Here is a 13435-nt window from a genome sequence, read left to right as displayed (position 1 = left end):
TCAATTCCAGCTATAAAACTTTCCTGTAGTTAGTTGTTTAAAAACAGAAAGAAAAGAAAAAAGGAAAAGAATAATCCAAGATAATATTAGGACCAGCCACTCATATTTTTGATCAGATACATTCCTGGGAATGTGTACATTTATTTTGATGTACAAAGGCATTATTACTCATGTAGATATTTGTACTTGACTGATAAAACATGCCCCCTTTTTCATATCATGATCTCTACTGTCAAATGTAAAAACACACATTTTAAAATAATTTTACCATCAAGTGTTTTAAAGTAGAGTCTCTATCAAAATAAACAGCACCCGCTTTCTAAGTTGCCACACCTATAACCATGTTCTGCTGCAAATACACCAGATATGTAACTGGAGCTGCCAGTAAGCTCATCAAATAGATACATTTCAAAACCCATTTCTTCAGTCAGATAGATTTTCATAGTGTCATGCACAGTGTTCATGAAAACATTTCTATTCTTAGTGTAGACAATAACACACAAATAAAAGAAAAGGAGATTGTTTTCTTACCTTTCAGAAAGCAGTCAAAAGCTATACTGTTGGTGGGATAGTGTACCAAGTTACGGACTTTTGTACACTCTTTCTTACTGGTGGTATACAGTCTACAGGAAAAGTAAATATATAGGAATGTATAAAATAAATGCGCAGACAATATTCTTTTTATTATAATCAGTTAATTTTTGTTGTTGTTGAAGAAGAGGCTATAATAGAAACCCACAGACATTATGTCCACTATTTCAGTGGATACAGTATGCTTGGGTAGACCAGTTTACCACAATTCAGGTACCTCTGAACATGGGAGTGCTGGTGTCACTAGAGAACTGAAGGAAGCTAGGTTGTCCTTGCTTGAGTTGGTGCAGCTGAGGGAACCAGCCCCCAAATAGCTGATCTATCTGGCTCTCTCCTACCTGTTGCCATCCCTTTTACCTCAGCCTAGTTCATTCTTGCTGACCAGCTTTGCCTGGTTAGTCCAGAAGGATGGATACGAATAGCGCCATGTTGAAAATGTTAGAGATCCAAACAGATGAAGAAGCAAAACAAAACAAGAAACATTAACAAATCAGCATAGCATGGTAATGTGTTCCAGAACTTTCTATGCATTATTACTTGTGTACAATTTGTTGCCCACATCTATTTTCCAGAAGCCTAGAATTTCTATTATTAATCAAATATTTCCTCCTATTGATATTTCTATTTTATGTGATTTCTTTCTTTGAGATGAGAATTTTCTTGTGTTCCTTATAGTCAATGCCTAATAGTAATAAAAAATAAAAGAAACATATGACTACACTTACATTGAAATTATTTTATACTTTATATCTGAGATATACATTGTTGTTATTCTAATATGGTCTTCCCCACATTCTAAGTCCATGGGCATAATCCCATCTGTTATAGAGCACATATCTAGCTTCTCTCTTTATCAGTAAAACATTCCCATATCCAATAAGTGGGTTGTGCTCTTAGCTGATCACCTGCTGGCCAACATTACCTTCTATTGATTTTCCAGATTACACTCTACATTCACCCAGGTATTTTGACATGAGCTATTTCTCACCCTGGGGGACATCAACTTAAAAAAAAGATGGTATCTTAAAACCAGGGTAGTTTATAGCCTCTCATCATTGTGCAATGAAATCCTTGCACAAGGGAAGCATGAGATAAGAGTGTGCCTATTCCAGATGAGGAAGTCACCAGATCATATTCACCCATCATAACCAAGTCATGCTATCCACCAATTAATAAAATACATCTTGCTTTAAAAGGACCATAAAAATAGTCATAAGCCACAGCCTATGCATGACCACAACTTCCTATTCATTTGGTATCTTATAGTTTACCATGAACATACACATGCAAGTTGACATTCAGCAGTACAGGGAGTGAGGGCATATTTAGGAGGTAGGTGAGAGGACCAGAATTTGATGAAATTCTGAAGAGCAGCATCTTGGACGCAAGTATTCAAATGAGATTTGACTTTTCTGAACCCCTATAGTAGAAATCACCTTTGTATAACTAAAAGTCTTGGAGCTTCATCCTAATGCCCTCTGGGCTTGCTAGTTTTCAATCTGACCATAGACCCTGGCAAACACTGGCCGGAGCTTAACCATGGAATATATGCACAGTGCACACTAGCATTAACACTGTGGCAAGGTTGTCTCATTAGCCCAACAACAACAACAAAAAAGGTTTTCTTTAAAACAATCAAGATTTTAACTGAAGGAGCAACTTGAGAGGGAAAATTTTGATCCTTGAACAGTAATGCAGTGCAGAGGGCAGTTTTATGTCTCACATTTTAGGCCAAGAAGCAAGCTCATTTTCATGTAGATGTGTGCAGTGTAGAGGTGAATGAGTGGAAGCGGTCATGCACCAGATGGCAAGCTGCAGTGATGGAGCGGAGCCGTTCAAGATGAAAACACCAAGGACTGAGATACATTCACACTACGTGTTCAGAGCAAAGATTAGTTGGACAGCATTTCTGGTCCATTAATTACTTTGAAGTTCATGCTATGAACTGGCTTATCTTCTTACATATCTTCCACTACTTTAAAAAAGAATTTCCCATTGGAGAGATGCATAGTTTCAAGTGCATATATTATTTATAATTTTTACCAGATATCTTAAATTGAGCAAATATTTCCTGTGTTTCTATTGCCAAAATTTAGATTTTGGAGATGGTTTGAGCCATTCTTGGTTTTCAATATAATGTAATATGACATTTCATAGAACAAGAACATTCTTGTCTGTTTTTATTGACTTAAACTTTCACTACTAGTCTTAATACAAATTATGCATAATTGTAACTTTCAGGTGACAGATTCAAATACAATTCAATTTGATATCTCCTTTTCTACATTAGAAGCTTGTTTGGGCAACATTTCCAATGATGTAGTTTTCATCTCAAATTATTTCATTCCTCTAAGCTATGTTTCTTTCCGATAAGCACAAAAGCTAATTACGATGGAGTCAGTCTCCACTATGGACTCAGATTGGACATCCAAGATTAAACACTTGCCTTTAATACACCCATATTTCCATATCTGTGATGTCCAGTGCAGTACTTACAGCTACAGCTGGCTACTTATTTAAAACAAAGTCAAATAAAAACAAGGTTCATTCTTTCATTTGAAACACTTCATTTTCAGGTGCTTGAAAGACACTGGGGTTTATGCTGGCTGTATTAGAAAACATGCATTCAGAACACACTGTTGCCTGCTGACAGTGCTGTTGGAAGGCTTTGGAGAAATGGAAAGGCTTTCAATGCTCTGCAAGAGCTGGGCCATCAGAAACCCCAATGTTTGGAGATGCATGAATCTCTTCATGTGGTTCAGTCAGTTTCTAGCTATTGTTTGTGGTGCTTTAGGGTAATGGATACATAATGCCAGAAGAATTTTAAAGATCTTTCAGACTGGTTTAGAGGGAAACACTGTATGTAATTCTACTATTCTCTTCATCTTTCTTTCTTTCTTTCCTGTAGTATTGGTTATGACTATAGATTCCAGAACAACCACACAGTAAAAAAAAATTTAAGGATGGATGTCCAATGAGTTCACAGTGAGGTTATTGCATTGATTCCTATTGACACTACAGTATTTGAATTTTGGAGTTAGTATGATAAGGTCTGTACCTGGGCAGACTTCTCTAAATTATTACTGTCTATAAACAACACAATAAGCAAACACATATTTCACAGTACAACATGTTTCAGCAAAGACATTTCCCCTCAAAACAACTTTACTACCAACACCAGCAACACTACAACCAGCAGTATGACTAGTACCACTACCACCACCATCACAAATCATATTATTTATTATTATTATTATTATTATTATTAAAGCTATATTACCAAGTAAGAGAGCCAACAGAGTAACTTATGCATTGGAAATTTGTCCTGCTAGTTATGTTTCAGGACACACAGTAGTAAAGAGGGACAAGCATGGGTTTAAGAGTAAGACCTGGATTAATTAAACCTTGGATGCTAAATAGGTGAATGACCATGTTACATTGACCATGTTACAGAAGCCTCATTAGTGAGGCTTCATCAGTAAATCGAGCATAAGAGAATCTTCTCTATTGAGTTGCTATGCAGAATGAATGCAAGATCTTCCATATAAAGTTTCCAAGAGATACATATTAAAAGTGCCTGATGCAGTGTTAGTATTAATGTTAGTGTTTACATTTTAGAAACTATTCAAACACTCAGCAAGGATTGATACGAAGCATGTCTTCCTTCCACAGGGATGTGAATGTGGAGAGATTATTAACTTTTGACTTATAGCGAACTTTTTTTGTTCATATCAATCCTTATAGAATTAATTGTCTGAATTTATAAGTTCATATTTGTTCATTTTTAAAATACAAATATAGATAAGAGACTTTCAACTTTCCTGCTCACTGACTTGGAGAAAAATATTTTTTAAATTTGTGTGCTTTGGTACATATGGATATACATATATGATTAAAATTGTTATTAGAATAAAGAATGGATAAAGTCTCCATAAAATGGAAATTTGGTAGAAGTCTATTTTAAATAGCTATAGAAATTGAGCTATACAGGAAAACTTATCAGTATGAATATAATTATGACTATAAGCAATGCTAACCACCTGTCTGTTGGGTATAAGACATAGTGTATTGAGACTAACACTTCTGAATTACACCTGTCAGTTTTGTCCTTCACAAAATGACTTCCTTCTTCAATGTTTTAGGAGATACTTTCCCCCAAGTATATACTGCCTTTAGCATGGCCATCTATGGCTCTGTATGCTTAAATGATAGTTGTACAGCTTTATCCATTATTTTATGATTCTGTTTCTAAAAGACTTGCTTTGAAACAATTTCTCCACATTCACATCCCTGTGGAAGGAAAACATTATTCTAATGTTCTTCAAATGTTTAATTTTACTTTTAAGGCTGCAGTTTACTGGATATAGATACTTTTCTAACAGGAAGTTGTTTTCCCAGAAGGAAACTCCTCCTAAGAGGAGGTCACTCCCCTAGTGGGAAAGGCCTGATCAAAGAGCCCTGACAGATATGTTTATTCCCACTGGATGTTTATGGAGCAAAGGACAAAGAGACAAGAGAATAAGTGGTGTCTTCAGAACTCTGTAAAGCTTTCTACCATGAAAATGGTAGCAAGAATTAGTTAAAAGCAGAAGAGTAAAAGTTATCATTCATCAGGACTAACCATCCACAAGGTAAGCTTCCTCCAGATAACAGCAACACACATCATATTTTCTGGAATTTTCTCATGCAGGATGGAAATATGAAAAGAGTTACTTACTGTTTGGGTCTACATTTTCACAGAGTTCTGTCTTTGCCTCACCGTTGGGCCTGTCACTGGGTTTGTGTGATAGCCTTGATGACATGGTGGCTGCTGTGACTACGGCCTTGAAGCTTCGCTTCCTTTTCTGGACATTGAGTTCAGGGTGGAAAATGATGATGTACACTTTCGGCATATATAGCATTCCCAGCGCCACTGACGCACTTAGGTTCATGGAGATTGTAAGTGTGGTAGTTTGTATGTAGAGCTAGGAGACACAACACACAAGGAACTATTACAAATGACCGCAGAGGGTGCATGAATACTTAAAGTGGCATCACAAATGACTATGGCTAGGAGAAAACAGCAATCCCAATGACCTTCTGCTAAAACGGAAGACAACTTGGCTATGTATCTGTTTCAGAGCTTAAGCCTATTTTAGTTAATGTTGGGAAAATCCTTATGCATAGAGAGATCTTCTAGCCTGATGGTCAGGGTAGACTTTTTATCAGATTTAAATTACTTTTAGAGACAATGACAGATATGAAAACATGAATTGTAGTATATCACAGTAATCTGTAATCTTGAGTAAAAGTTGCTTATTAATTTAAATCCCTAAATGTTTATTGTATGATTTTCTATGCAGAGATTATAAGATAATATTTGAAATTCTTTCTATTCCTAAATGCTTTTTTTGTATTATTTTTGTAACACAGTGTACCTTCACCAAATCTACAGAAGAGTGCTCCAGTTTCACTGATAAGTAAGACATTTTGGCTTATATGTGTTTTATAAAACATAAAACTCAGGGCTCTAGCATCTGGTTATGACTTTTGATTTGGCAAATGCTAATTAGATGATAATACCTTATTCTGCCATTATGTGATTTATCGTTTGATTGGTAACCACACCCTCATTACCAGAGCTTTGAGTTTTCTGTGTATTCAACAATATTAAGAAATCATTTCCTGTCCAATGTGTACAGCCATAATCTTGGTGAATATGTTAAGGTCACAGGACATGTGATTTAATGCAGTCTGTAAGGTCAGGTCCACAAATACCATGTGTCTATGATTATGATATGTCTTCCTATGACCTAGAGCTCCTTTGAAATCATATATATCTGACTTATACATGTGTTATAAAGGCTAGATTAGAACAGACAATTGGTAACCCTTGCCTTTTGGATCAGTGCAACTCCTAGGTCCTTGACAATGTATTGGTCTATGGTAGTTCACAACTCCTATCTTCTTGCTAGAGTCCATTAGGCTTCTTTATGATTCTATATGGGCTGTACCTGACTACTTTTTCAGATGAATTTCCTACTATTATCCAACTCTCTGAATTGCCCCTTTCTGACTATTAACCCTTGTGGACTGTCTTTCAGATCTTCCAAGCTCTTTGTATTTAAGTGTATTTAACCTAGCCTCTTTCTCCTTTGCTTCTTAAAACATTTTCCCTGGAATTTTCTCACCCATCATCCCTTTATTTATATATTCTCCAAGGAGAATTTCCTGTACAGACTCCAAGTTGTAATTATATATATATATATATATATATATATATATATATATTTGGTTTTTTGAGACAGGGTTTCTCTGTATTGTTTTGGAGGCTGTCCTGGAACTCACTCTGTAGACTAGGCTGGCCTCAAATTCACAGAGATCCTCCTGCCTCTGCCTTCTGTGTGCTGGGATTAAAGGCGTACTCCACCAACTCCCGTCTGTAATTATATTCTTAATTCTTTGATTTTAGACTATCCCATCTCTACTATAGGTAGCATGATGTTGGACCCTTTCTGGAGGCATTATTCTCTATCTAAAAGACAAATGTAGAATACTACATAAATATATTATGTATAGAATCACTTGCTTTAAAACACTTTTTTATCTATATCTCAATGATCACATATCCATTCTTTAAAAATATAAATATTTCCATCAAATCTAACCAAAAATTTGATATTTCTGGTAAAAAAAATCCATTGGACCTTTCTATCTTGCTTAATATGCTCAAAGCCCTGGATTTTTGTCTTTAAAAAAAAGGAAGGGTTAAATAGAAAGTATTGAGGCACATAGATGAAAAAGTTCAGGCTATACCTATTCTACATATACAAGCCTATAAAGATCAAACTCATGAAATTTCAGGAAATGAGTCAAGTTGTTGACATCCTAGCATGAATGGTTTGCTTTAAACCTCAAGTTTTCATTTTGATGTCATATTTATTACTTGCTTTTAGCAATGTAACTTGCAATACTTTTGACATAATGTCAGGCTTCAGTTAACAATATGCTTTTCATGTAATTCATTACCCTTGTTAACCTAAGGTAGTTAATACCATTTTCTTATAGCTAGCTAATTAACTTAGCCAAATAAATGAATTAGTAACAATTGTTAATCCTTTTCATTAGAGAGTAAGTGTCCATGTACACATAGCCCAACCTCTTCTAGGACTGCTCCTGCCTTCATTCTAATCCTACAATGGCTAACTGAGATTCTTGCTAGTAAAGAAAAGACCATCCCTCTCCTTGACCAAAGTGGCTTGGGTCTTTCGGGAGAGCATAAACAGCCTTAGAATTTCCATTTTTATGTATGCATCATCAGTCTAAATAAATTTCCAGAATCCAGCTTCAGTTCCTGGATTAGAAGTTACTTTATTTACATTCCAACTTAGGTACAAATGCCAAGCAAAGCGATCCAGTATCTCAGTATCTGTGTAAATTATTTATAACAGTTGTCTTAAAGAGTCATACATAACAACACCCACTGTTATATGGATTCTCTTGGTTTTGATATTTTTTCAACTCTAAAATGAATACAATAGCAGCTGCTACCTCATTGGGTGGGGATCAAACTAATGAATGAGGAGAGAAGAATTCACTTGGATCCTAGCAAGCATCAAACCCATGGAATCTCTGCTACTCCTTACCTTCTGCCACATTAACTTGTGGTGGAAGGGATCTTATGAAAACATTTCTTCTTCAGCCACTTTCAGGTATTTTAAACTTAAGGATATGTGTGATGTTTAGTTTTGAATTATCTACAAGGTTCCATGCTATTCCTGACTAAGCAGATGGAAATAGAGCAGAAAACAGGTGTGACTACAATGCGCACATTTTGAGATAACACAGTGCCGGCAAAGCTCAGCTGGGTCTACCTTCTCTCCTAGTTCTATTAGTTACGATAAGTTGTGGGGGCATATCATATGATGCCTTCACTATTCCAGAACAGATAGGACTATTGTTTGACTTCTTGTCTTTGATATGCTAAGAATTTGAAAAACTTCAGTCTTCAATCTGTCTTTTAACAGAAGTTTAATATCTCCCACTGATCACATTGAAATGTCATTTTAATCAAAGCTTTGCATTTCTCCAGGAAAGGAAGAAAATTGTCATAGAATTGAAATGTTAGCTAGGCACAAAATACTTCCTGTACTCATGAGCTATTGAGCTTCCCTCCCTGCAAGGGAAAATGTGAAAAAAAAACATTTATTCAATCCAGATGAGACACCAAGGACAGTTCAGAGAAAAAGATTCCACCCAAGTCTACCTTGGTAATTTAGAAAGTTTATTGGAGCTACTTATAGGAACATCTCTGAAAAGCTCTCCAGCATGAATAATGACTCCAGAACCTGTCTTTCTAGCAGTTCCACCTAAGGGAGCATCCTCATCACCAGCAATTGCCTGATCCTTCTATAGCCTTGGGAACAGCCCTTATGAATCTTGTAACTTTATGATCTTCCTGGGCCTCTTCAGATCCTGTAGCTTCCTGAATCTTAGAGCTTCATTTCCACCCCCCAGGAGAGAATGTTGTGGTTTGGAAGAAAGATCTCTGCAACATGAGAAAGCTGCCAGCTGCTTTGTTAAATGTATTAGAGTCAGTTTGGTTAAAGACAAGCTTGGGATGTTTCAAAGCAAGCTGTGAATAGCTGCAAGGGTAATAGTCTTGCAGCTCTGGGAGTTATGGTATTCTTAATATGCCTCAAAGACATTAAAGAATAGAGTAAATGCAGCATTTAGAGAAGGAGGAGAGACCAGAGCCAGGGAAAAAACAAATTTCTGATTTGGAGAGTCTATTTTCTTCAACAAGAATTATAAAACAAACTGCAACGTATTGATGCGTGTGAGTCTTCATTAATAGCATTTCATTAGAAAAGAGTTTGAAGCAATTAACTGATGCCAAACCACTGACATAGGACACACATCCTAACTATATGCTATGCATCCTCTGTTATAAGATTTTTAAATCCACTATGTGTGAGGCATCTTTGTCAATGCCACATCAACAAAAGCATCTCACTGAGCCACTGCTGTGTGCCTGCTGTGGCTCAGATGCTGTGTTTCATAGATATACATACAAAGTATGTATGTGTACATGTTTACAGATACATGCTCTGCTATCAGGAGCTGGATTATAATAGCAGAAGCAAAGCAGAATTCTGTTATGACACAGTGACTGTAGCTAATAACTGTATATTCTATACTTACCAATTGCTAAGACAGGACATTTCAGTTTCCTTACCACAAAAATATATGTGTAAGTCATGTAATTTAATAGTTTTATTTAGTAATTCCATAATTCAGATATTTCATAACATCTGTTGTAGACAACAAATATGTATAGTTTTATTTGTCAGTTAAACAGAGTGTATAAATAAATAAGTAAGCAAATAAATATTCAGTGACACCATAACATAAAGTCTCACTATATCCCTTTTCCCATTGTGCATTGGTCTCTGCTTACTTCCACTTGAAATGTCCTCTGCTTTCCTGCCCTGCTTTTGGGACCTTGCTTACATCTGATGTTCAGCGGTGTCCCTTATACATACAACCTTTTCCATCTCCACAGTCAACTGCCTTTATTTTTTAATATTCAGTAATAATCTCCTTGTTCTATCTAAAATAGTGCAGTGAGTGTTCGCTAATGTTTGGGTTGATCATGCAAATTCAAGGCAGTTTGCATATGTGAATGTCCAGGTGCTATGACTTCATGCACATTATCTGCACCAGTATGGATGAGGGGAGACAGTCATGACATCTCATCCCTCACTGAGGAGCTACTGGAAGTTGATGGCTGATGGGAGAAAGTCAGTTTTCTTCAGAGATATAGCCTCTGAGAGCCTATTCACTCCAGTAGATAACCCTATAGCTACCCCAATACTAAATGGGCTCCATGAACTTAAAAACATAACACATAAAATAGAGAGACAGGAATTGGAGGGGAGGAAATAAAGATTAATTCCAGCAAAATCCATTATTTAAATGGAAGAAATGCTCAATAAAAAGAAAGAACATTTCCAGATAATAATTAAAACACTAAAAGAAGAAGAGAAAAGAAAATGTAAATTTTTTCACAGAGTAATGGAGACATTAGAAACACCTTATGCTTTACAAGATTTTTGCACATGTGGGGGTTATTACACGGGAAATACCTGTGGGACATATGAGTCCCATTGTGGAATATTTGTATCCTGTGTGAAGGTGTGTTGCTGTGATTGGTGTAGTAGAACGCTGAATGGCCATTAATTAGGCAGGGGAGTATAGACAAACTTCTGGGCAGAGAGAGAACTCTGAGAAGAAGAAAGGAGATACTAGCAAGACATGAAACAAGTCAGACATACAGCAGAGAGATGTAACCAAGTCATGTGGCAGAAGCAAATTAATAAAAACAGGTTAATTTAAGTTATAAGAGCTAGTTGGGGAAACCTAAGCTAAGGCCATAATTAAGTTTGATGAGAAGGCTTATTACAAAACTCCACCTAGCTGAGCTAAGTTGTAGGGGACTACACACAAAATGCACACAGGTGCCTGCTTCAGACATCTATAGCGACTATCTTCCACATCCTCAATGCCAACTACAAACACTGGCCTCCTGATATGCATTTCCATGAGAAAAATTTTATTTTAAATAAGATAAAGCATCACATTGATTGGACTGTTTATGCATTTATCAGGCATTTCCTGAGCTAAATTCAGTATCTATGCATTTATAAGGTAATTTAGTTCTCACCCCCTCTCTCTCTCTCACACACACACACATGCGTGCTCCTGTGGCTCACAAGGTACACAATTGCCACCAATGATGATTCCTTAAAAAACACATATGACATTTTTAGGCAGAGCTTACTGGATAGTCAGCAAAATGCCCTTCACTGAGTATGAACTAATTAAATTCTGAGTAACTGAAAACTTCAGACTTTGAACCAAGAATTCAGTGTGATAAACTTCTTCAGTGTCCAGCAGTGTTCCTGCCATTCCTTGTCCATATTTTCTATTATGAGTGTTTATCAGTCCTCTCATTACTAATGTGAAGGTTGTGATTGCTGTGTCATACGCTGTTGCTAGGCTCAAATGATGCAGCCATGGAAAAGATAGAGAATAGGGCCAAGCAGGAATTGAACACTTGATCAGAATGCTAGTATCATAGTCTCACTTATTGGGTAATGCGTCAAACAACCTGCTTTCTGTTCTGCTTTTTTTTTTTCATCCATTCCTAATATAGCTTGAAATGACTGTCTTGTATAGAGAATCCAATGAATAACAGCTTGTTTTGAGAGGACTGTATTAAATTTTATTCTAGTTTGTTTGGAAATTACTCAAATCCCTATTTCATCTGTTGTTGACTATTTTGTGCAATTTTGTCTGCTCCCCGGTGTCGGCTGAGAAGTGGGATGAAGGAGTTTTATGGGAGTCTTCAGGTGGCTGGAGAAGCTTCACATGCTTCTCCTGGTGGAGAGCTACTGTAATAGGAATAAAAATGCTGCTTGATGCTGTCCCTGTGAAGAGGGTGCACCATTACCTGGCCAATATTTGAAATATTCATGGGGCTAAATTGAAATAAAAGTTGTTGGCAGTCAATGCAGTTTTTTTTCAATATTTAATACTTGTACCCCTGATGTCAGTTTAAAGTGGTCATATCATTCAGAAACAAACAATGCCACATAGCTGGGAAGGGGACAAACTGTTCCCAGTTAGATCCCAAAGTTTGACTCACTGAAGGCCTTCCTTATGTTGAAATAATGGCCTATTATTAAAGGCTTTAGAATATAATGAGGGAAAGACTTTTTTAAAAATGTGGGTGAGGTATTTCACCTCTTAGTATTTTTCATTTCCTTGCTTGTTTTGTTTTGTTTATGATTTCTGGTTTTTAGAGTCAGGGTTTCTCTGTGTAACAGTCCTGATTGTCCTGGAACTCACTCTGTAGGTTAAGTTTGCCTGGAACTCAGAGATCCACCTGTCTTTGCCTCCCAAGTGCTGTTATTAATGCCGTGGGATTTGGTTTCTTTAAAGAAGAGAAGATATTTGTTGTTAAAGTTGACTGTAGCTCTTGGTCTTTAACTGTTGAGGATGAATATGGGAAAGCTGCTTCAAGTCTAGAAAATGAGAAAGTAAAGATTTCATCCATGAATGCTGCTAGAGGGTCTGATGTAAACTCTGTCTCCTTCTGATATCCTATGGGAACCGTTCTCCACAGTTGAGAAGAATGAAGGAAATTGCATGAATAGGATCACACAGTGGCTGGCAAGAGACAGATACCTCGAGAACGTAAGTTGCATTTGTAGACAAGATGACCTTATAACCTACAATATGTTCTTTTCCCCTTTAAATTCCTGCTAGCTTCCTTTTTTTTTGTTTTTTTGTTTTTGTTTTTTTTTTTTTTTTTTGGTTTTACGAGACAGGGTTTCTCTGTATTGTTTTGGAGGCTGTCGGTCCAGCCTGGCCTCGAACTCACAGAGATCCTCTAACTTTCTACTTTGCTCAAAATAGAGATACTGTAGGAAGTTTGGGATAGGCCTAGGTAGGGCCTTGGATTGATCGTGGGGCAAGTCCTGGCTACACATGTGTTCTGCTTTTCCGATTGTTATCTCAGAGCAGACATGATGCTTAGTCCACACAAAATCCCTTTACCTATATGGAAGGTGCTCCAGGCAAATGCAAGTAAATTACTGAAGCAGGAGACCAATGGCTTTGCTCATGTTAGAATTACATATCTACTTGTGATTTCCTCTCCTGGCCAGAAGCCCAATTCTGGCTCTTCTCCCACAAAGCAAAACCAGATATTTCTTTCTTACAGTTGACTAACTACATCCTTGGGAAAGTTCCCTGTTGCCCTTGACTCTAAGACTGACTTTAGGCCAACTCCTAGAAA

At 36.7% G+C, this 13435-nt stretch overlaps 1 protein-coding gene across 8 annotated transcripts in view; it reads right to left on the bottom strand.

Moving 5' to 3' along the window:
• Grm7 (glutamate metabotropic receptor 7) overlaps positions 1-13435 on the bottom strand; it is an 886003-nt gene that overhangs the window by 59302 nt on the left and 813266 nt on the right. For 6 of the 8 annotated variants that reach the window (XR_005874148.1, XR_001196215.3, XR_005874149.1 and 3 more), the window contains 2 exons: positions 5309-5555; positions 532-623 (listed from right to left, as the gene is read on the bottom strand). The exons of 1 other annotated variant lie outside the window; for it this stretch is intronic. Coding sequence is in view for 3 of the 7 variants with exons in the window: in XM_005066169.4 (XP_005066226.1) it covers positions 553-623; positions 5309-5555 (318 nt within the window). In the remaining 4 variants the exon portion in view is untranslated. The remainder of the gene's footprint in view (positions 1-531; positions 624-5308; positions 5556-13435) is intronic. One more of the 8 variants, XM_005066170.4, reaches the window with a different exon arrangement.

This window comes from Mesocricetus auratus, unplaced genomic scaffold, assembly GCF_017639785.1.
Source record: "Mesocricetus auratus isolate SY011 unplaced genomic scaffold, BCM_Maur_2.0 Super-Scaffold_100676, whole genome shotgun sequence".
NCBI classification, from domain to species: domain Eukaryota; kingdom Metazoa; phylum Chordata; class Mammalia; order Rodentia; family Cricetidae; genus Mesocricetus; species Mesocricetus auratus.
The sequence above is the reverse complement of the archived record's forward strand: the minus strand, read 5'-3'. Positions and strand labels throughout refer to the sequence as shown.